Below are 25,432 nucleotides of genomic sequence, written 5' to 3'. Positions count from 1 at the left end.
CCCTGGGGTCTACTACCTCGTGTCCACTGGTCTTCAGGAGCCACAAGTCGACAAACGTACATCTGTGTTGTTTTGAATCTAGAATGCTCGTTCCCCCTCTATCTCCTACTAAATTCTAAAATGATTGGGTTTCCTGATGTGTCTACACATACCCACACATGTTTGGGTTCAACTGTTCTCTCTCTTGTAAAATCCATCAACATCTTTTTTTTTTTTTTTTTTTTTTGTGGTCGTGTGACTCCAGTTGCACTAAAAGTTCTTTCCATTACAGTTTTGTGTCATATACAAATTTCACCAAAAATACCTCTGGCAAGGGCAAAAACTTTTCATTGAAAACAAAGTTTTGGTGAAATTTTTTAAGCACAAGTTACATTTGCGCAATTTGAGGATCAATGGAAAAGTGACTTCTGAGGCTTTTCACCCCCTACATTTCAATGTTAGATTGTTAGAGAGGGAAACTGTTTTAGGGAATAGACTTGGAAAAAGCAGTGTGTGTTTTGTCCCTGGTGCTTTTTCGCTGTAAGCCACTGCCAAAACAGTCCATTTACAGCTTTCTATGAATATTTGAAATGTTTATAGATTCACAGTATTGTGGTTTCTCCTTCTGAGTGATCCCAGTGTACAGCTCAAATAAAGCTTCAACATCGTTGTCAGAAAGACAGAGTTATAGTGTTACATGGATCTTGTCCTTCAAGTAACCTTAGTGTGGTTATTCTGGGATTTATGGCATTTTTGAAGATGGAGAGCTTTTTGTTCCACCAATGTAGGACAGAGATATTCTGCATAACAATGACAAGGAGCACTAACGGCACGAGCACAGAACAAATAAACTGATTTAGAGTTAGAAGTGTCATTTAAATACTCATGGATATGGGTTATTTACTATTCATTCAGAGGTACGTACTAGTATTCATGGATATTTACTAGTATTCATGGGTATTTACTAGCATTCATAGGTATGTACTAGTATTCATGTGTATGTGCTAGTATTTATGGGTATGTGCTAGTATTCATGGTTTTTTAATAGTATTCATGGGTATTTACTAGTATTCATGGGTATGTACTAGTATTCACGGTTATTTTCTAGTATTCATGGGTATTTACTAGAATTCATGGGTATTTACTAGTATTCATGGGTATGTACTAGTATTCATGGGTATTTACTAGTATTCATGGTTATTTCCTAGTATTCCTGGGTATTAACTAGTTCTCTGTGTATTTACTAGTATTCATGGTTATTTACTAGTATTCCTGGGTATTAACTAGTTCCCTGTGTATTTACTAGTATTCATGGTTATTTACTAGTATTCATGGTTATTTACTAGTATTCCTGGGTATTAACTAGTTCCCTGTGTATTTACTAGTATTCATGGTTATTTACTAGTATTCATGGGTACTCTCTAGAATCCTGGGTATTTCCTAGTATCTTGGGTATTTCCTAATATCCTGGGTATTTCCTAGTATTCCTGGGTATTTCCTAGTATTCCTGGGTATTTCCTAGTATTCCTGGGTATTTCCTAGTATTCCTGGGTACTTCCTAGTATTCCTGGGTATGGGTAGACTTGATTATAACCAGTGCGTGGGACATATTCTGTATTGTCACTCCTTCCAGGTGTCTACCATCTTGTCTTAGGGGAGTAATTGTCCTGGAGTTACAGTGCCTTCCATTGGAAGATACTTAAAATAACAAAAAACAAAATCCAACTAGCACAGACTCACTAGTTACTTAGCAACAACTATGGAGCAGGATGATGCACTTAGTCATGGCTTTGTCAAAAATGTGTTCAGTGTTGTGGTGGGAACAAGAGTCCTGTATTTATAATTTAACAGAGCTTTAACAATTTATAGATGCTCCTTGGTAATGGTACTATCTATCTATCTATCTATCTATCTATCTATCTATCTATCTATCTATCTATCTATCTATATCTATCTATCTATCTATCTATCTATCTATCTATCTATCTATCTATCTACTATCTTGACAGCTTAATGTCAGTACCTATATTTAATTGCTCACTATGAAGACTTAAGTAATGAAGGATCTATTTCCTGTCTTAAAGATCCAATCAAAGGGCAGTACCACATGATACATTTTATTGAGGTATATAATAAGGTTGATTGTCAAGGACCAATCAGATTTCAGTTTATAGTGCCGTTCCTCACCAAAGGCTGAGGTCTTTTCCAGCCTTCATATAACATATGTGCTGCCACTGTGACACAAACCCTTATAAAATTCATTCCCTGTGTGTCTGTTGAACAGAAGGAACATGAGGGTCACAGTGAAGCTTGGTGTTAGTACGTGTCCTTTAATCATCAGGCATTAGGGTAAGAGTTGGGGTTAGGGTCAGGTCTGGGGTCATTCATTGTCTGAAATGTTTCCACTGTATGGGCCTGTTTTATTTGTTCACTCATATCTTCTTTATGATAAATTTGTCTTTCAGAGCAACAGCTGTCTAACTTCCAAGAATGTGACAAAATATCAATTTGCTAATAGAGAAAAGTCATCCTGTAGAGCAGCCAAACTATGGCAGACACCTGCTTGTGTCACATTTCAAGTTAGGTTTAGTTCAGTTTAATTGAATACATGTGTTACATTTTACTATATGACTCATCCAGATCTATGTTCACACTTAATTAAAATCTGGTAACTTTGTTTCCAGGTCTGTGTTGAAACTTGACCTTCTCTGCATCCTGTTTGTAGCTCACACATTGATCTAGAGGAAGGTTGATAGTGTGGATGAAAGAGTCTCCAAGAAGTAGGATTATTCCATCAGAGCACATCCTGGAGCTGAAATATTAATCAACTAATCAACTCAAATTGATTAAAGCAATTATCCAGTTATAATTTTCCTGAATGGAAGCTTGGTTTCCTTCATTCTCTGCTGTTAAACATGGTTCCACTGTTGTGTTTCACACGGACAATTATTGTGATACACATGAGTGCAGGATCAACACAAACAACAGAAGATGAGGACAAAAAGAAAGAACATGTCTGTATGTGGACTTTTGTCCATTGGATCCATCAGTTCCTCCTTTAATCTGTGAAGCTTTAACTCAAACATTCTAAATGTGAATGTGTGTTTGTTCCAGTTGGATGTTAGTTCCATGTTCAGTTGGTCTAGTTAGTCAGTTGGATCCAAATATCTTTCAGACTGAGCTGACAGATTAGAGGTTAGAGATGGAACTGGACTGGTTTTGGACCAGTTTACATTTATACACATTATAGACAGACTTTTATACTGGTGGTATTGGTGTTATTTCTATAAAGATATGTTTACATATCCTTTTACTTTAATATTTTTTGTGGCTGTTATTTTATCTGGTTCTAGAAAATGATCAATAGCTTAATTTATTACAAAAATAGCTGCAACTATTGTAGAAACTTTAAATCTATTGGAACCGTTTCAAAATGATTCATCCACTCAGGTTAAGATGTTGATCAGTTAAGAGCATCTGTGAAGCATAAGTGAGTCAAGCTACAAAGTCTGACATTTTTGGTCTTTTTGTGTTTTTCTTGTGTTTTTTAATTCTTTTTTTCTGTGTCTCTGCATCTGTTTATATGTGTCCTATGAACCCCTGCACCCCCTCGTCCCCTCTTCTTTCTCCCTCTCAGTGATTATTAACTTGGCGCTAAAGCCCCCCCCCCCCCCCCCCCCCACACACACACACACACACACACACACACCACAGACCCACAGCCAGTGTATATTGGTTTTTATTTAAAGTATGTGTCTCCAGCCACAGTCTGAAGCCTAGTGAGGGAGACATGACAAACGACTTTGGCATTTAACATGACAGACGCCCTCCTCTCTCGTCTCACTCCCTCTGTGCGTATACAGGCATTTGTGTGTGTGTGTGTGTGTGTGTGTGTGTGTGTGTGTGTGTGTGTCTGAAAGTCCAAGGCTCAACCGGCGACAGATGTGAAACCAGGACCATACACAGAACCTGCAGAATAAATGTGTGGGTGTTGATTATGAGTGCACTTACAGAAACAGTGACAACACTCTCCTGCTCCAATGTAAACAGTGTAACCTATGATGTTCACTCTTGGTTCTTGATCATAGTTGTTGTTACCTTCAGTTTAGTGTTTGTGATAGAGAATGGAATGTAAGGTCCTAAGCAGTCACCATCATAAGTGCCCTGATGAAAGCTTACAACCGCAGCATGTCCATGAGGCCCTACTCCACAAACATTAGATTGACATATTCTGTGTTATCATTTTGCAGCCAGCGGCTACAAACTGAATGACGAATTTTTCCACAATAAACTCAGCCCTGATCAGCACAAACTCACATGGAGGGGAGGCCAAAGACCGTTTACCTAACCTTCACATCCACCACTTGAACCGGTTTCTTAGTGTGTATCTTTCTGTATTGCTGATAGCAGAGTCTGTCACTCAAGTCTCTTTTCCATTGGACAAATGTGCAAAACCTTCCCCATATTTCCTAAATGTGTTCAAAACAGAAGTGCATAATATCTTTTTTTTTTTTTTTTTTTCCATTTAATCCCAAATGTGCTGATTAGTTTCTTTATTCTGGTAGATGTCAGTAGAAGTCATTCCATAAACATGAACATAAATCTGTGTTGTTTTGAATCTAGAATGCTCGTTCCCCCTCTATCTCCTACTAAATTCTAAAATGATTGGGTTTCCTGGTGTGTCCACACATACCCGCACATGTTTGGTTTAAACTCTTCTTCTCTTGTTCTAATATCCATCAACATCTGTTTGTTTTGGTCATGTGACTCTAGCTGGACTAAAAGGTCCTTCCATTTCAAGTTTTGTGTCATATACAAATTTCAGTACACCCAAAAACCACCACAAGAGCAAAATTTTTCATAGAAAAACAAGAGTTTTAAAGAAATTGTCATTTTTCCATTAGACAAATTTTTATGCGCAAGTTTTCACAATTTGAGGGTCAATGGAAAAGCGTCTACTCTGTTTACATGCACACTAATGCTGCTTCGTCACCTTCATTGTCAGCTGAAATTGATTTAGCTCATAGGTACCATCAGATATTATTTCTTGAATCCCTTCAACAGAGGTTCCAAGGAAAACAAAGGTTGTATGACTATGACATGGGAGGACTAGAGCTGCACAGATGAAATGTGCTCGTGCCAAAACAAAGCCACGTCAAGTCCAGCTGATGTGAGTTGAGATGGTACCATCAGTGAAAAGGAACGTAATTTTCCACCATTATACTGAATATGGCAACATTCCAAATTTGATATGGGTCATTCAGTGATGGTTGAACCAAAGAGGGGAGGCCTTTTTTTGAGTTATGCGTATTACTGTTCTCCCATGTCACTCTGTGTTCTGATATTTGCACTGCAGGTAAAGTATATGTGAGGTACGTTTTAGGGAGGAGTGTATTTATCAGTCAGTCACAGTAGTTTGAAGTAATGTTTGGATGATTGTGAAGATATTCTGTCTTACCTTTGCAAACAGGTCGATGGTCACTCCAGGCTGCAAAGACTTCAGCTACTCTTTGACAGCTGATGGTTTTACTGCCCTGAAGAACATAGTCCTCTCCACAGCTGAACTGAACCACACTGCCAATGCTACGCACACACAATCAGACAGAAGGAAGACATCAAAATCAGAAAAAAATGGTCTGAGACAGATGTGATTTGCATTTGTTCAGTGTAAGTTCAGCTGTGCTTGTATCCCTCAGTGTGATGCTGTAAACATGGTACCTGAAGTCGTTGCCATGGCGCTTCCCGTTCTCTGGCTCTCCTGGGTCGGGGCAGGAGTTGGATGCCTGTCTGACTCCTCCTTCATTTACTAAACACAGAGAAGGAAAGGTGGGGAGTCAAGGACAGAACAGTTAGAGTGCTTCAGACACCACTTATGACACATACTGTCCTTTGGACTTACAATGGTTTATCGCTTTGACTGGATCAGCACTTAATGTTTGCACAAGGGTTTTGGTCAGTAGGAAAAGCAAATCCAGGTCAAACGTTTTGATACTTTATGAAAGAGGAGTAGCTGAAAAACATTTGTGTAGACTCTCAGTCATCCATGTCATGGTAATCCTCCAACAGTTGAATCAAAACCAACTGGACTTCCATCTTGTCTCTCATCTGAGGTCTAAAGACTATTATGCCCCGTACACACCACAACCACATTATGTCAATCCACTGCAGTTTACTATAGTTTGGGCCTTTGGTCACATGACACCGGCATTGTCGGTGCCTGAAATGGTATTTTTGGAGAACAGGTCCCAGAGCGTTAACATGTCCCAGCTCCGCCCTGGTGTTGGCGTATGGATAGGACCAAACCACTGCATGGAAACCATGACGCCATAATACCATGTGACCAGAAGAAGAAAACCCCAGACAGAACCTCCTGCACATGCTCAATGCAGTCTTCTGTGGTTTGAGTGTATCCTGCCATAGGCTTTGTCTGTGTTTGTGTACAGCGCCACATATAGGTGTGGCATACGTATTACACCGTTTAATGTGGACTCATATTTATTGAAACCATACAAGTATGGACGACAAACTGTTAGAATCCACTAAAGACAAATATCAGGAGCATTTTCATCTGGACGTAGCCTTAGCGCAGGAGCCGGGTATTTGTCCTCTCCCTTTGTACATGCCTTGAGAGGTCACATAGTCCTGTTGTGTGTCTTGAGTGCCAAAAACACCTTCAAACCTTTCTACAGTTAATGATCATTATGTGGGTCATAATTACTATGGTGGAATTTAGGATAGTACACTATTCTAACAACTCTGCCACATAAATTAGGATAGTATTAGGATAGTATAGTAGGAGAGATATAGTGTAGTATGTGTCTTAGTATGTGTAGGTGTATGGTGAATAGTGAGATACCCAGAAGGCTGAGGTCTCATCCCTCTTTGTTGAGATTGAATCATAACTCAGAATAGGACAGACTGGTGTGAAGGGCTGTCATGTAGGACACCAGGGTTTGTGTTTCCTACAACTTTCAGTTTTCATATACTTTGGTTACAAACCTACTGGATTAGGTTCAAGAGAAGATCATGGTCTGTTTGAATGCCTCCAGTGTTCATTCATTCCTTTGTTTTAACAACTGAAAGTGATGAAAATTATTTATTTCAACTTAAAATTCAACTTGGGAGAATATTAATTTAACCCTTAAACACCCAACATCTACCTTTAACCCTTAAAGACCCAACATCCATCTTTAACCCTTAAAGCTATACCTACTGATGTGGCATTTCTCTCAGCACGTATAAAAGTTTGAACATGAACAACCCTCCTCCCTCCAAAGCCCCGCCCACTTCCGTCTGCCTGAGCTATGAGGCTCCCTCCCTCTCCTCCGCTCACCTGATGCACGCGGAGGAAGCGGAGGAGGCAGTGGAGGTGGAAGCAGAAGTCCGGTCCGCTTCGTGTGTCCGCGGACCCCTCCCTCAGTAATCAGATACATCATCCACCTGCCGCAGGCCCGCAGCTCCTGTTTCATCAGTAGACCCTGTATTTAAGGGTCTGGTCTGTGCAGTGCTGGGGCAGTGTCTTCACTGCACCACGGAGATGAGGTGTCTAGGCGATGGGTGCGCGCACTGTGAACGTGCGGTCTCCGCAAATTTTCCATGGACATTTGAAGTTTCATAGTCCATACATTTATCATCCTACACTGTGTGACGCCAAGTACATGTACCTGTATGAGTCCCACAGTCATAAAAGCTGAGTTTTGTGCAGACCTGTCTGTTTAGTCCAGTACAGCTGACTTCCGGACTTTTATCTCCATCCTTCATTCATCGGACTCCCGTTGTTCTCCTTAGTTGTTGTTTCTGTTAATAAATCAGTTTTTTCCCTTCCACATGTGCATTTCAGTTCTATCCATTCACATCCTAGACAGTAGACTGTGGTCAGTGACAGGAGAAGCAGCGACAGTGAAGCGTCTCCGCATCCGATATGCGGAGACAGAAATAATGGATCGGATGCTGGATGGCCGTAATGGATGATTGACAGGAGGCTCAGCCAGGTTCAGCCAATTATTTCATTTGGACTGAATAAAATGATTGGTCAGACTTGTATCAGAAATATATGAGAAATAACATTTTTGAGTTTCAATACCTGGTGGATTTCTTTTACATTTTAGTTTGACACACGCTTATTAGGAGCATTTTAAGATGACAAAAGGAAAGTGTAAAAATGCCACATCATACGTTATAGCTTTAAAGACCCAAATGTCCACCTTTAACCTTAACCATCTACTGATCTAAACTGTTTAATACCTGTTGATCCACTAATCCTATCAATCCATGTCAATAATTGGTGTAAAATACAGTTCTTCATCTTTTCATGGTCATCAGATATGGCCATATTTGGATGTTCAGAGGCTCTGTAGTTACCATGGAAACACCAATCTCTACAACATTGATTCACCAGTAAAACCCATGGAGTTGGATCAGTGACAGAGGATGGACACACTGGGTTTATGTTCAGTAATGACAGATTTTGCTTTGAAAAAAAAAGACACATTTTCTTCAGCTCTCTCTGTTTTATATAATAACAGACGTTACCATCAAAGACCTGGGGGGCAAGACGTACGTCATTGCAGAGGAGTGGGGGGTGTCACGGAGTTTTGCCATTGACATAACATGCTGCTTGATATTGATACTTACACAGACCAGTTGTTCTCAATCCCAGGACAGTATCTCAATGCCCCCATGGAGAAACTGATCTACATGATCAGTAAATCAAAATAGTAAAATATAATAATGCAAAACACAGAGGTCAATATTATAATAAATGCTGATAAATCACTTAAGAAAGGTTAAATAATGAGGAAAAATTCATGTGGAACTGACATAGAAGTAGCGCTGGGTCTTTATAGGTTAATAAGAGGCTGTATCTGCATCCTGGTGTTATTTGAAAACAGATGTACACTTCTAGATGGTATTCAACGCACAAAGCCCGTGGCAGTTCTGAGGCCTTTCCATTAGTTTGAGATTGGGAAGGCTGCCTTCCCTGCCTTGTCACTTATCCACGTTAGAGTGCAGGAAACAGGTGAAGGGAGAAACAAGTTCAGCATGACAACAGATGGAGCGAGACAGCTGTAGGCAGGCAGACAGGACGATGCCACACTCCCGATACATCCTAATTCCCTCCGAAACAACGCGCTAATCTTGACAGTTCTATCCAAACATCAGAGCTGTAGGACAGACAAAACACACAACTGTACTAATAATAGGAGGCAAAAGTGTGACAAACATGCACCTGATCTGATGTGTCTCTACGGTGTCTAATTCCATATCTACCATCCGCACATCACCCCTCACTTCCCCCTCTTCTCTATTGGCCTTTTATTATTGTTATTCTTCTTTCCTGCCCAGTTGAGTTGTCTGTCCTTTCCTGTATCCCTGTGAAAGCCTTGCCTCAATTCAACATCTAGCATTACACACTGAAAAAAATGTCCTGCTAGAAATCAGCCTCATGTTCCTAAATCTGGTCCAATTGTCTTATATTGAGCAAAAATAATCTGTCAGTGGGGTCAGAAAAACATGTATTTGTTCAAATTCTTCTATCAACTAAAAAAACATAATGTGCCTTAAAACTAGACAAAAATGCTAGAATTTGAAAGAGTTCTTAGAACAAGAAAAAAAATCCCACTAATTTCTGACAATGAGTTTAAATGTTGAATGTGAGTCTATGACTGAGCTGGAGATAAGAATTTGAGTCTGAAAAGAAGAAGAAGGAGGAAAACATTCTAAAAATAAGAGGAACAAGGAGGAAAATTGTAAAAAAGAGAAACAAGGAGGAAAACAATCAAAAAGAGGAGGAATAAGGAGAAAACATTTGAAAATATGAGGAACAAGGAGGAAACAAAAAGAAGAGGAACAAGGAGGAAAGCATTCGAAAAAAAGAACGAGGAGGAAAACATTCGAAAAGAAGACGAACAAGGAGGAAAACATTCGAATAGAAGAGGAACGAGGAGAAAACATTAGAAACAGAAGAGAGCAAGGAGAAAAACATTCGAAAAGAAGAGAACGAGGAGGAAAACGTGAAAATAAGAGGAACAAGGAGGAAAACATTCAAAAGAAGAGGAACAAGGAGGAAAACATTCAAAAAGAAGGAACAAGGAGGAAAATATTCAAAAGAAGAGGAACAAGGAGGAAATATTCAAAAGAAGAGGAACGAGGGAGGAAACATTCAAAAAGAAGAGGAATGAGGAGGAAAAGTAAAACAGAAGAGGAATGAGGAGGAAACAATAGAAACAAAGAGGAACAAGGAGGAAAACATTCTAAAAAGAGGAGCAAGGAGGAAACATTCGAAAATAAACATTAGATTGTGCTGATTGATCTGAAAATGACCTCTTCAACAGTGAATCAATCCTGGTTCTTCCACATTCGAGTCTGATGTGTTACCTATGAGGTAAACGACCACTGTGGGCCATGTGGCAACCAGCTCCTCCTCCTTCTGGAGCAGACATGGGTGTCCATGTTAAAGGGACTCAGAAACCACCTGTAGACAACTGATGTTCATCCAGAACCGTCCACCCCACCTCAGAAATTCTTTTCGTTTCAGTCTAAAATAAGGAAAACAATCTGGGGCTCATTACAGGGTTAAATAGTGAACGCAGCCATTTGCGCACCCTTGAACGCAAATAGTGAGCGAACGATGGGTCGGTGAATGCAGAGGCTTAACGAATGCAAACTCCGTTTCTGCGCTTTTGCGTTCGCTAAGCCATCATTCACTCACTATTTGTGTTCAGGGGTGCGCTAAACAGGTGCATTCACTATTTAACCCAGAATGAACGCCTCCACTCCCACTGTTTCCAGTCATCTGACAGCATTATGGTTAGAATGAAGAAGTATTATAGGATATCTGTGACCTCCTCCCTTACCCTCACCTGTCTGAATGGACCTCCTCACCCTCATCTGACTATAGATACCCCCTCAGCGTTCTGTACCCCCCCCCCCCCCCCCACACACAGACACACACACAGAACTGAACTGAAGTGAATTATTTACACATATATCGTGCATCCGGCTGGACGTCTAAGGATGACCCCAGTTATTCCACACTGGTGACGTTATTAACAGAACTCTAAACGGTCACTGTTGGTTGTAACCACGCCGAACAACATAGAAAAACTGAACGCCGTTCCGTTCCTCTCATCCATGCGCTCATATCTCATTACGCACATGCATGCACACACACACCCCCGCTTGTGTGTGTAGCACCAGTTCACTGGCTCTGCCCCCATACGGTTCTCATTCATTCATTCATTTGTTCATTCATTCATTCATTCATTCATTCATCTCTTAAAGCCCACACACTTTGTCCTGAACTAATCTATATTTATCCATAAATTGATAGAGAATAAATTCAGTGAGTGGATCAGTCCTCACTCAGTAAATTCATTTTTATCAGTGCAAAATGTCCATGGAAAAAATCTGATATCATTAAAGATATTGTCAAACTTCTGTTAAAAATCTTCTTTTTTAAATATAAATAATATTTCAAAGGAAATACATGACAGATTTAAAGTGAAATGAAGCTACAAGAATACATCCTCCTTCTAAGGTGGACCTTCAAGGTCCATGTTAAAATCAGCCCTGGAACGAGGAACTGGGCAAGCGCACACTTTTAACGAACTAGCCCGAAACGGATAGCGCATTTTGTGTTGCGTTGGGGTTAACAAACTAACACACAAACGCATTTTGCGTTGCATTAGTTGTTAACGAACAAAGAGAGAGCCCAGAAACGGGATAGTACAAAATGCATTAAATGGATGCATTTTGTGTTGCGCTGGGCTTAATGAGCTAGTGCAGAAACGAGCCCCTGGATCCTCTGATGGGATCATTTGTATATTTCCATACCTTGTTACTAGTAAAATCTGGCTTGTGTTTCTCAACCTCTTTTGAGCAAACGCCCCTTTACATTATCATAACCCTCTTGCGCCCTCCCCCCTCCCCCCCAAAAAAAACATGCTGTCAAGCAGGGGAGTGGGTCTGATTGAGCTTACATATGTTGCATAAGTGGTGCCCCCTCATGACCGGGGGGGGACACACAGCGATTCATCAGAAATTGATAACAAACACTGATTTAGATGAAAAATAAGACAAATATTGTAGAAATAAGGCTTTTTTCACTTTCTTAGAAATCCTTTTTTGCAGTGTAGACTTTCTTTTTCCTATAAACCACAACTAGACTCCTTTTAGTGCATTTAAAAGTTTCCAGACTTTGAAGAAACACAGCTCCTGGGTTGACTTTGAGCGATGGACAGCGTGTGCTTGTTTTCTGAGGATGAAAAAGGAAAAGTGAGGAAAGGCACAGCCTCCATGTTATCCAGGAAAAAGCCAAAGAAACATAGCTGTCAGGTAAGAGAGAAAATGCAAAACAAAAACAACTCCATTCCAATTCAGAAACTTCCAATTTTCAAACTTTCCCAAACTCAAATGCAGTGCAATTTAAAGCTGCATTTTTATTTCCTTCTGGTACTTTCTTCTAATACAGGGAAGGATCTATCATATGCCACAAAGCTGCTTATCACAGCTCAGCGCTCTATAAAAGTATGAGTAATAATATTGTATCATCATGAGTCCAATGATGACCTACTTTTACAGACTTTTGGGCCCACATGTCAGGGTCTCTAGTATTATTCAATGAGACTGCAGCTGGAGTCAAATATTTGGAATAATGCTTGAGTTCCCCTCATCTTCCATTCACATCTCTGAACTAAAATTAGGTCACTTTGGGAATTTTCACGAGTCTTTTTTCAGTTCTTTTTTTCTTAGACTGGTGTCAGAAGAATACTATTGGAGGGAAAAGAAAAAAGGAGAACTCTCTTGGTGTGTTTTTTTTTGGGTTTTTTTTTTTTTTGTTTTGTTTTTTCAATTGTAGCAAACAAAAGATCCCATGATTCATTTTCCAGTTTAAATGTATGATATTCTGGTGTTCAGGAGACACAACTCAACTAATTGTATACTTTGCTTATTCAGATTTTTAAAGCAGCCACTAAATGACAGTTGTAGCAGTGGTGTAGTGGTCCCCAGAGAAGGGGATATACTCTCAGTTTTTGCCTTTTCTTTCTTTTTTTTTTTTTTAATGCCATTTTAGAAACAGTGACATGTAAGACTACTCTATTTACTTTACCCAAAAATCCATAAGTAGTATGTACACCCCCTATAGACCCTTTTCATATGATGACAGACAATTTCCATTTTGGCACCAAGCAGGATATCCTGACTTCCACTATCTTAGTGAGCGGCGTTTACAAATGGATTTCACTCAGTCCCTCCTCCAGCTACCCAGGTTTGGTTTGATAGATGTGCACAGACTGGCACAAAAACTATCCACCAGTCCAGCCTCCAAACGTGACAAGGTTACAAGCTCTTTATAGAACATTATGAAGGTAAGTGTTTTCTTCTTTCCTCTGACATTAGCGGAGATGCTAGGATACTGATAACTTAACATACAGGTGATTTGATCATCTATTAGTTGTCTGTTTACTACGGTAGCTTTATAACATTAAACTGTGTCTACATCCACTGTTCTATTTCAGCTGTTAGCCACCAATTGGTGGCTGGAATATAGTTTAGCATCATTTAGCCTCATGTTGAGCCCTGTCTCCCCTAACATTGTTTTGGAACAGTGTCAAACAGCTGTTGACTACGGGGTCACAGTGAGAACATACTGTCATAAGTCTACGAGGAACAACCAGGAGCCTCATCACCTCCAAGTTTTTCAAAGATTCTATAGGTCAGTTTTCTCTTTTGTTGTGTTATGCTGCGGTTAAAGACTTTGTGGTATCCCATGAAGTTCCACTGTGGGTTCAGTGTGTTTCCCAGTGACATGTCAGTATTTTAGGACCTCAGTCAATAAGACAATTGGATTATCATAATATCAAGTGGCCATGGAAACACCAGGACCTGGTGTCTTTTATCAGATTAGTGCAGTTATCAACTCAGAAAACTTCATGTATTCCTGGAGGTAATTATAAGTATGTAATAGTAGTAATAGTAATTTCTGATGTACAGTAAATTGACAGAATATTAGGTGCATACAATACTGCCTGGCTGCATGGCCTTATCATATTCAGTCTATCGCTGAACGTACCATGTACAAACCAAAGTCTCCAGAAGCATTGCAATAATATAATAAAGCAAAGAAGGTTCTGGATCAGAAGTCACTTCACACTCTATACTCTTCCCTAGTCTCACCATATTACAGTACTTGTGCTGAGATCTGGGGCAACAACTACAAAGCCTCATTACAGCCACTAACTATATTCAAAAAAGAGCAATACTGATCATTCACAACGTTGGCTACCAGGAACACACAAACTCATTATTGCTTACAGTCAAAATTACTCAAGTTCACAGACAACGTGGGACTATTCAAACATCTCAAATAAGTACAAAGCTAAAAATAATCTTTTACAAACTATATACAGAAATTATTCAGTATCATCAGAGGGGTTTAATTTAAGGGGGAAAATTAACTTTAAAAGTCACTTATACACACGACTAGGAAGGGTTTTTATGTGTTTCAGTCAACGGGGTGGTGACACTGTGAAACAGATTCAATACAGAGTTAAAGCAATGTCCAAGCATGAAAGAAAATTAAAAGGAGGTACAAAGGACACAATTTTTTCAGAGGTACAGGGATGAGGGAGATGTTGGGTATCACTGGGTGTTATAAGGTGTAAAAGTATGTACAAATACAAGGTGTGTGTGTGTGTGTGTGTTGTGTATGTATATTATATATATATATATATCATATCTATATATATATATATATATATATCGCTATATATAAATATACACACACACAGGGTGGGGGAAGCAAAATTGTACAATGAACATACACTATTATCCCAACCTTTTCAGAAACTTTTGCCCATATGAGTAATCAGGAAAGCAAACGTCAAAGAGTGTTGTGATTTGCTGAAGCACTCGTCACACCAAAGGAGATTTCAAAAAATAGTTGGGAGAGTCCATTGAAGACTGTTCATATGTAAGAAGAGAATGACTATGAGCAAAACTATTACGAGAAAGTCTGGAAAGATACTATTAAAGAAGAATGGGAGAAGTTGTCACCCAAATATTTTAGGAACACTTGTGCAAGTTTCAGGAAGCGTGTGAAGGCAGTTTATTGAGAAAGAAGAGGATACATAGAATAAAAACATTTTCTATTATGTAAATTTTCTTGTGGCAAATAATTCTCATGACTTTCAATAAACGAATTGGTCATACACGTCTTTCAATCCCTGCCTCAAATATTGTAAATTTTGCTTCCCCCCCTATACCTATGTGTGTATATATAGTAGATATATATATATATATATATATATATATATAGATATATATAATATAGATATGTATTATATATGTGTATATATATATATATATATATATATATATAATATATATATATATGATATATATATATATATATATATATAGTATATATGTGTGATGTGTGTGTGTGTGTGTGTGTGTGTGTATATGTTTGTCTTCAGTAGTCCACTGTGGTGTTTTCACAGCCCAGGCAAGCCTCTTTTTCTTATTCTGAAGTCTCAGCAATGGCTTTCTTCTGCAACTCGACCCATCAAACCTGCAACTGGAACTCTTCTCTTCACCGCTGAAACTGAGACTTGCTTACTACGGCCACTATTGAGCTGTGCTTTAAGCTGTTGTCCTGTGAGTCGCCTATCACGCAAGCTGTTGACTCATAAACTTGTCTTCTGATTCTGTTGTGGCTTTGGGTCTGCCAGACCTCTTCCTGTCAGCATTCCCCCAGTTTCTGAGTGCCTTTTGAGGGTGAAGGAACTGGACTGACTGACACCTTGACTTTCTTGGCAATTTCCTGTATGAAAGACCTACAGTTTTTAAGTGTTATGATGGTCTGTCTCTCTTCTATTGTTAATTGCCTTTTCCTCTTTTCCATTTTTATATTAAACAAACTACTTTCTGCAGTACAATAGTGTTCAAATAATGCTCACAACAGTAGGGTACCAAGGGTTTTCCAACACTACTTTTATGCAGACAGAGGGGGTTGGAAGGAATTCAGAAACATTGGGACACCTGTAGGAACTGGTAGCACCAACTTCCGAGGCTCCATTGTTGCAGAGCTGCTTTAAGTTGTTAAACTATTTCTTGTTCGCCTTTTTGTATAATTCTGAAATGTACACTATTTTTGCAGTTTTGTTAACCTTACTTTTTTTTTTTTTTATTTACCTCTGGCAGTTCACTGTTTACCTTGTACCATTTCAAGCTGTTCATTGGACTTGAACTGCTTGAATTTCAATACAAAGTGGAAAATTTGGGTGTTCTAAAACTTTTGACCAGTAGTATATTATATGATATATATCTATATATATATATATATAATATATATATATATATATATATATATATAGATGTATATATTTTATAAAATGAACAAAATACGCTAAGCACTGTCATAAGTTCCCTGCATTTTCAGTAGAAAAGGCTCAAACTGGATGTAGCGATAGCCGGCTTCGCTTCATATGGAAGTTGTCTGACTTACTGTGAAAAGGGTCTAATATAGTAGGACGGAAACCGACACAGACACATGCGCAGGGTTACCAACCGAAACGCACACATGTACACCCCCCCCGCCCAAGTGTGCGTGTGCAGCCGAGCCCCTCCCACACACACACACACACCAACTAAAATGTACCCCCCCATTACACACATTGCGACACCAACAGATCAATTCCACAGGAAACACTGATAACATTGGCCTTTCAAAATGTTAGTCTTTCATAACATTAGCCTTTCATAACGTTAGCCTTCATAACATTAGCCTTTCATAACGTTAGCCTTCATAACATTAGCCTTTCATAATGTTAGCCCTCATACCTTTAGCCTTTCATAACATTAGCCGTTGAACTATTGGTGACACCATGTCTTCTCCTCTAAATGCGCAGTCATTTGTCCAGTAGTTTTAAAACAGTGGACTCTTTCTGAAACCACCTTAAAACTTACCTCACTGTCAGCTGTTGTGTACTGTTTACCTCTTTACTCTGTCTTTTGACTTTTGAAAGTTATTACGATTACCGGCAGTTGATTTTGGATTACGGACGTCGACATATTGAAAGAGATTACTGGTTTGATCACTGCCTGGACTGCAACACTTATTTGTGATAGAGGGACTTTGATAGCCGGCGGAGCCGGTGCTGGGTAAGCAAAGTTGTGCTACCAGTGCTAACTCGCTGGCTAGGCTACCAGCCGCCAGCGTACAACAACACAGCGGCAATGGCCCTGAAGAGAGTCCCCTCGGTGAGGAGTATAGAGGACATCTAGAAATCTCTCGACTTTCTGGGTGAGGAAGTCTCTACAGTCAGGCTGCAGCAGAGGAACATCCTGGACCTGGTGGAGGAAGTCAAAGCTCTGTGACTACAGAATTAGAGAAAGAAAAAAGGATCGTCTTTCTCGAGAACCGAGTGGCTGATCTGGAGCAATACACTCATGACATCATTGTGACTGGACTTCGGCAAACCCCGGTCATATGCCCAGGCAGTGTCGGGAGAGATGAAGAGGACCACAGTGAGGAGACCGCCAACTCAGTGGAGCATCAGTGACAACATTCCTTCAATCCAAGGGACTGAGGTAAACAGAAATAACATCAAAGCATGTCACCCTCTCCCATGGAGAAACAACACGGGAAAATCAGCCATAATAGTAAGATTTGCCAACAGAAAGCATAAAACTGAACTATTAAACAAGGAGAAAAACTAAAAGGATTTGACGTCCTATCTGAATGAACATTTGACCCAAAAAAATGCGGACATAGCCAGAGGCTAGACTACTGAGGGAACAGCAGGGGAAAAATACAAATACATGGCACAAAACTGCAAAGTATTTTATTAAACTGGAAAGAAGCCTTGAAGAGGCAAGGTCCTGGTCATCCGAGACATTGGAGAATTGGACAAATTCTGATGGAACCTAACATAACGAGGAAAATGAACGAAACTCAGGGACAAAAACATAACACAAAATCATGACATAACAACGACGAGAAGAACTGGATACTTTCAGTTACACTGACACAAAGCACAAGCTATAGAAAATAATACTGATCCGGAGAAATAACCTACTTAGCAACATCAACAACCACCTGCAGTTTATATACAGAAAATCAGTATAATGCATAATGAAATCAGAACACAAGATATCAATTATTCACTTCACAGCAGAAGTTTATACGCCAACTTCCACAAAATAAAAGAATATCTCAGTCATTCAGTACTTCCATTTAGTATAATAGCTATATCATAAACCTGGATCACAACGAAAAGGGAGCAGATTTTGAACTAGATGGTTAGGAATTAATTATATAACAGAAAGAACAAAGTGGGAGGAGTGGCAATATACTTGAAAATGGTTTGAAATGTAAATAATTGAAAAAATAACCGCAGCTGTGATTGACTTACTTGAGTTATTACAATAGAAACTTGTTTTGAAAAGATGAGAACATAATAATTAGTTGTATATACAATCTCCTGCGATCAACTATTGAGGTGTCAGAGACTGGATGGAAGACATGTTCATAAATGTAACAACACAGAAGGTTCTGTACTATCTGTGGTTATTTTAATATCGACCTCCTGAACCCAAAGAAACACAAAATGACAGAAGAGTTTATAAACACAATGTTGTACCATTGGCTTATACCCGACAATCACCAAACCAAGCAGGATCGCTTCTCATTGTGCCACTTAATAGATATTATTTACCAACATCCTGGAAAAACAATACAAAAAGTGGACTCTTTACTAACAGACATCAGGGACCCACCTACCTATTTTTGCTTTATGTAAGTGTACTTATAGAAGGAAAAAGGATATCAATAATTATAAATACATAGAATAAAAACAGAGGAAGCTATGATTACATTAAAAAATGACTTAATGATACAGAACTGGGAGACCATTTACAAAGAAAAGATGCTGATAAAGCATATGAGGAATTTCTAAATATATTTAACTTGTTACATAATAAAAATTGTCCTATAAAGCAATATAAGAATTACATAAACATACAAATAGTCCGTGGGTCACTAAGGGGCTGCAAAAATGCCTGCAACAAGAAAAATAGATTATATAGACAATTTGTAAAGCACAGAACCACAGAGGCAGAGGAAAAGTATAAAAAATATAAAAATAAATTAACTAACATTATGAGGACAAGTAAGAAAGAATTATTATAATAAATTGTTGGAAAAAAATAAAAATAACATTAAAGGTATATGAAATGTTCTAAATGGCATTGTGAGAAAAGAATCCAAAAACACAAATTACCCAGAATACTTCAGTGAAAATTACCAGACCATTGATAATATAAAAAAGGTGGTGAATGGTTTTAACAGATTCTTCATAAATGTGGGACCAGAATTAGCAACAAAAATAAAGGAGACAGAGACAACAGAATGTGGAAGTGTAGAAGATTTGGGGATAGAACCCAAAAAACAAACAAAAATGATACTGTTTGGAGACATACAACAGAATCCCAGGTAGAACTATAATTGATAACACACAAATAGTATAGTAAATGAAATAAAAATTTCTTGGTGTAATCTTGGATCACAAAATCGGCTGGAAACCTCATATAAGCCATAATAAGAACAAACTAGCAAAATGCACTGCAATTCTGAGTAAAATAAGTCACATACTGGATCATAAATCATTGCACATTCTATATTCTTCATTATTTTACCATATCTATCATATTGTGCGGGAGGTCTGGGAAACATCTACAAAAGCACTCTACAGCCCATATTGCATACTACAGAAAAGAGCAATAAGGATAATAAACAAAGCAGGATACAGAGAACACATCAAACCCACTATTTATAAAAGTCACATACATTGAAATTCATGAATTTGGTTAATTTAAAACAGCGCAGATAATGTACAGAGCAAGAAATAATCATTACTGCAAAAAATATGCAGGGAATGTTCACTGAAAGAGAAGGAGGCGACAATCTAAGGGGAGCTAAATTTTAAAAGCATAAAGTAAGAACAACACTGAAAGTATGTGCATAACAGCTGTGGAGTGACTCTGTGGAACATCTAGACAGGAGATAAAGGAAAGTACAAACATAATGTATTTTAAAAGAGGTATAAAGAATTGTTCCTAAATAATGATATGGAACATGAAGGATAAAATAGTATTGTCGCAAAGATCAGGCGTGGTTTCTTGGAATTAAGAGAGAGTAATTCGAATTTCAGAGATTTTGATATGTGTGAGTGGATTAGAGTGGGGGCAGATGTGAAGTCTAGATGAGCTGAGATTGTGGGTGTGAAATTATGGAATGGACTTTATGATGCATTTAATTTATCCACTCCTTTGGCGAAGTTTAAAAAAAAAAAAAAAAAGAGTACTGCAAGTTTAAATTATTCAGAAATATTGAATTGAGATGGTAGATCTGTTTTGGTTGTTGACTTTTTTAAAATTTCTTTATTTGTTATTATTATGGTGTAAATGCTCGATGCTGTACACATTTAAGTTGATGTAAGCAGTGTATTAGTTGAAAAGGATAGGCAAAAAAATAGGCTTTTGCTTCTAGCCTATTCCTTTTTTGTTTTTTATGTTTATTACAATTGGTGTACTGAATACAATGATTGATGTAAAACCAAAAATAAATTCATTCATTCATTCATTCATTCAGGTTCTCCATATGTGTCACTCATTTCTCCTTCACATTTCCAATAATCGCACGTCTTTCAACAAGAAGTGCAGGTGCCAGTGCCACCCCAATCAACTGGGGTGGCACTGGCACCTGAGGTGTCCATCAGGTTCCAGAAGTGGACAGCGCTAAGCATAGCCCTGGCTATGGCACTAAGTTAGCAATATTTTCCTCAGCATGATCCGCCCTACTGTGCCTCTGATTGGCTCATCACTCCTCATGCCTAAAGTTAACCAATCTAGTCAGTGAAGGTACAAAGTACTAGCCAATTAGAGGCAGAGTAGGGCGGGTCATGGCTTCACCATCCAAGGGGAAAACAGGAGCAATTTGGCTCATACAACTGAATGGAGCACATCAGGGGGATTTAGAAGAGGGTGTACAATTGAAAAATAAGTAGATATACTCCACATATCGCTGTATACCCTGGTCTTTGAGTACTTAGAAAAGTGCTATATAAAACTGATGTATTATTATTATTACTACATCACTGACTTGTAGTGTTTTGTGGTCAGTAATTCCATTAACATGACGAAGTCATGTTTAATCATGGAAGTGTACACTGATGTTTACTAAAGACCGGCAATTCTTTGTTCAACCTTATTTCTGTCCATCTACACTCACAGTCAGGACTCATGCACCTTGTTTTTACTTATGCCTTCTATATATCCTATATACACTATGTATAAAGGCGGTACAGAGTTTTGTATATTGTCAGTATTTTTCAGTAAATATTTTCAGCATGATTTTTATGTGTTCATTTTTATTTAGAATCGTTCTTTGTGCACTTTAAGAATCTGCTACTAAACAAAACAGCTGCTAAACTGATTTTCATTGTTCCTGTTACACTGACAATAATGATTCTATTCTATTCTATTCTATTCTATTCTATTCTATTCTATTCTATTCTATTCTATTCTATTCTAGTCTAGTCTAGTCTAGTCTAGTCTATTCCATTCTATTCTATTCTATTATTGGATGGTGAAAAATAGAAGGTCCCCACCTGGATTTAGCTTATTTTTTACAATCATTTTTATTGAAGCTAAATTCAGCAAGAACATTTTGGAAGTGTGGGGTTTATAATGTTTACAGGCATCAGAAGTCCTTTCATATCCGTGGTTTGAGCTCACAGAGCCAACATAACACTGTATGTGAGTGTTACACCATTGTCCATAATTGACCCACAGTGGTGGATCTGGAATCCATTTCAACAGATGAAGGTCACAGTTGACCCTGGACAGTCTTAGTGTACATCAAATTTCAAGCTAAAAAATGTAGGGTGTTTTTTACTCCTGGCAAATGTCAAATCAGGTCAAATTACACTCAAACATAATGAAAGGGGAAAGGATCTGCAGAAACCCTGTGCCAACTAAGCAAGCTGTAACCATGTAGAAAATGATGATAAGTTCACCCTCGGGGAGGTGAGACCCAGAGCCTCCAAGCAGATGCTGAGGTGGAGATTGTGCTTTGAAATGTTATGTGAAAAGTGGCAGCATTGAGCCGCATCATAACTTTCAGGTGAGTAGCATGTCAGCGAGGCATGAGCAGAGCGCTGACACCTTCTGCAGAATGCAGTCATAATTAAAGGGCTGTGGTAGATTTATGCAGTCAGAAGAAGAGCTCATGCAAAGGTTTGAGTTTGGTTGAATAAACTACCCCCCAGGCACCATTATTAGTGACAATTAACCCATAAAGACCCAGAGCTTTTTTTTATGTCAGCTCCCAAATACATTTTTCTCTTTTTAACTTTTATAAAGTGATTTATCACCATTTATTATAATATTATTCTCTGTATTTTGTAGGGTTTTTTTTCAGTGTAAATCCTGTTTTTTCCCATATTTTATTCACTGATCATCAGTGTTGGGCAGTAGCATTGCTTCAAGTAAAAACTTACCACACTGAACAAAAATATAAACGCACCACTTTTGTTTTTGCTCCCATTTTTCATGAGCTGAACGCAAAGATCTAAAACTTTTTCTATGTACACAAAAGGCCTATTTCTCTCAAATATTGTTCATAAATTTGTCTAAATCTGTGTTAGTGAGCACTTCTCCTTTGTTCTTTGCTGAGATAATCCATCCACTTCACAGCTGTGGCATATCAAGATGCTGATTAGACAGCAGGATTATTGCACAGGTGTGACTTAGGCTGGCCACAATAAAAGGCCACTCTAAAATGTGCACTTTTACTGTATTGGGTGGTCCAGGGGGGTCAGAAAACCAGTCAGTATTTGGTGTGACCACCATTTTCCTCGCACAGTCTTCTTCATGAATTCTCTGAAACAGCTTTGGAGATGGCTTATGGTCGAGAAATGAACATTCAATTCACAGGCAAAAGCTCTGGTGGAGATTCCTGAAGTCAGCATGCCAATTGCATATTCCCTCAAAACTTGTGACATCTGTGGTATTGTGCTGTGTGATAAAACTGCACATTTTGGAGTGGCCTTTTATTGTGGCCAGCCTAAGGCACACCGTGCAAAATCATGCTGTCTAATCAGCATCTTGATATGCCACACCTGTGAGGTGGATGGATTATCTCAGCAAAGAAGAAGTGTTCACTAACACAAATTTAGACAGATTTATGAGCAATATTTGAGAGAAATAAACCTTGTGTGTACACAGAAAAAGTTTTAGATCTTTGAGTTCAGCTCATGAAAAATGGGAGCAAAAACAAAAGTGGTGCGTTTATATTTTTGTTCAGTGTACAATTTTCAGTAGCTTGCCGGTAACGTCACTATTTCTTGAATCAAGTAACGTTTCAGTAACTTAACTCTTTTATTGATCAATAGCATGGTAAGGACCACAGACACTATTTTTATATGGCTTAACACAGTGGAGAAGCAGTTTGTAGTCTACAAAATGTAATTTTATAATCCACAACCCAAGTACTCAAGACTGTTCGGGACGGGGCACGCACACTGTCTGCACAGGACTCACTATAAACCAGGCGTGTCACCCAGAGTGGGCATGTCTTACAGGAACATCACTGTGCACATTCTTGGAAGCGCCGTGCCCACACATAGCAAAATCTGGGCAGTGATGGAGCTTTTCCCCATTCCTGTTCTCCGACATCCTCCCGCATCGTCGCTGGTGGTACCAGTGAACAGAGAGCGGATAGGGTATGGAGCGGACCAGGTGCGTCGTGCGGGGCTGAGTTTTCATGGCAGAGTCGGAAATGAGACCCACACCGCGCACCTGTCAGATGACGGCGTTCACTTCAATGCAGAGGGAACCGGTGTTCTACAGAGCATCTGATGGTTGTTGGCTGAGGTATGTGGACGTTGATCACCACAAAGGCTCTTTTCAGAGCCGCCAAACCCACAGTAAAGAGCATTACAGCCGGTTCCCCTCTTAAAAATAACTTAGATTTTTGCTAAATAAACTCAACCAGACTGCTCACTGAGATAATATTTTTTCCAAATAAAAATAGGAAATTTGCAATTATCTTACAACTATGAAAATAAAGGTACTTTTTTTAGAACAACTAATTTGGTAACAAAGATGAACATGTGACCAATATCAGTGGGTCAGTGAGCCCGTTTCCATTGGACATCTGAGAACATTAAAGTCCTAACTGTCCAAACTGGTCCAAAACACAAACATGTCCCATGTGTCTTTTCCAGTCCTTGTCCATTGTCCAAACCTCAACTCTTTGTCTAGTCTAGTGACAGATCACCATGGCAGTAGTTTGGTTTGGTGTACGTCCCTAAAATGAGTCCAGGGTGCTCCAACCATCAAACATTTGTTCCACCTGATACATGTTCTAACCTGAAGAACAAAAAAACACCCAGGACTGATCCCATGACCCCCCTGAAAGACTTCACACCCCCAGTTTGCCAAACACTGCACTAAAGGAACCAGTTTGTCTGTGGTGTACTGGTCCCTGGAGAAGTGGGTATACTCTCAACTTTTGCTTTCTTTTTTTTTTTTTTAAGTAGTCCAGAAAAACACCTGTTTTAGAAACAGTGACATGTCAGACTACTCTATTTAGTTTACCCAAAAATCCATCAGTGGTATTTGCTCACTACTGTAAAATGATCCTGACTTGATCAGGAGCAGTTTGTAGGTTTTACTGATCACACAAGAAGCTCCATGAATGTAAATGTATTCAACATGAGGCAAACATAGGGTTACAGTTATTTTTGAACATTTGTTTAAATAAAATTCTTAAATCTGAAGCTGACAGTGCATCTGTGTTCATATTTCACCTTAAATAAATCATTCTCTTCCACACATCAAAACCAATCAGATAAAGTCAAAAGTCAAAAGTCCACTGTCCACGATGTATGTGATGCAGGACGTAGAGCCCCACCCCAGGGTGAAACGCCTGGTTTTTAGTGAGTCCCCTGCATGCACAGCCATCCAAAGTATTCTGCTTACTGCCCTCAACTTTCAAGTGACTTCGAACTCCAATTGGACCGTAGTGAGCATTGTTAACTACATCCTTGTCTGCAGATGTCAGTATTTGGTCAATGATTAAATTATGTAACTGAAACAAGAAAACGCTGAAATTATGTTAAATTGAAACAAGGAAGTACAATGAATGTGTTTTATTTACAGTGCAAGAAATGAACGAGTAATTTCGTAGTGGTTTCTCTCTTAATTTCACAGCAGAATGCGCAACGGTATTAAACTGAACTGTGTCAGTGAAGGAGTAGATCTCAAAATAGCTGTCAATCAAATGGGATTCAGCCTTTCGACTGATCCTCCATTCAGCACGAGGGATTCTGGCATCCAGCCCAGCCAAGCTCCACCCACAGCTCCATTCACCCCCAGACGCCCG

The 25,432-nt window shown here is 38.9% G+C and overlaps 1 protein-coding gene across 1 annotated transcript in view; it reads right to left on the bottom strand.

Moving 5' to 3' along the window:
• LOC115428800 (CUB and sushi domain-containing protein 3-like) overlaps positions 1–25,432 on the bottom strand; it is a 965,368-nt gene that overhangs the window by 425,605 nt on the left and 514,331 nt on the right. Inside the window, exons 8-9 of the mRNA XM_030148025.1 lie at positions 5,698–5,785; positions 5,438–5,562 (exon numbers count right to left, since the gene is read on the bottom strand). Of these exons, the coding sequence (XP_030003885.1) occupies positions 5,438–5,562; positions 5,698–5,785 (213 nt within the window). The remainder of the gene's footprint in view (positions 1–5,437; positions 5,563–5,697; positions 5,786–25,432) is intronic.

Source organism: Sphaeramia orbicularis, chromosome 11, assembly GCF_902148855.1.
Source record: "Sphaeramia orbicularis chromosome 11, fSphaOr1.1, whole genome shotgun sequence".
In the NCBI taxonomy this organism is placed as follows: Eukaryota; Metazoa; Chordata; class Actinopteri; order Kurtiformes; family Apogonidae; genus Sphaeramia; species Sphaeramia orbicularis.
Note: the sequence above shows the minus strand (reverse complement) of the source record. Positions and strands in the feature narration are given on the sequence as shown.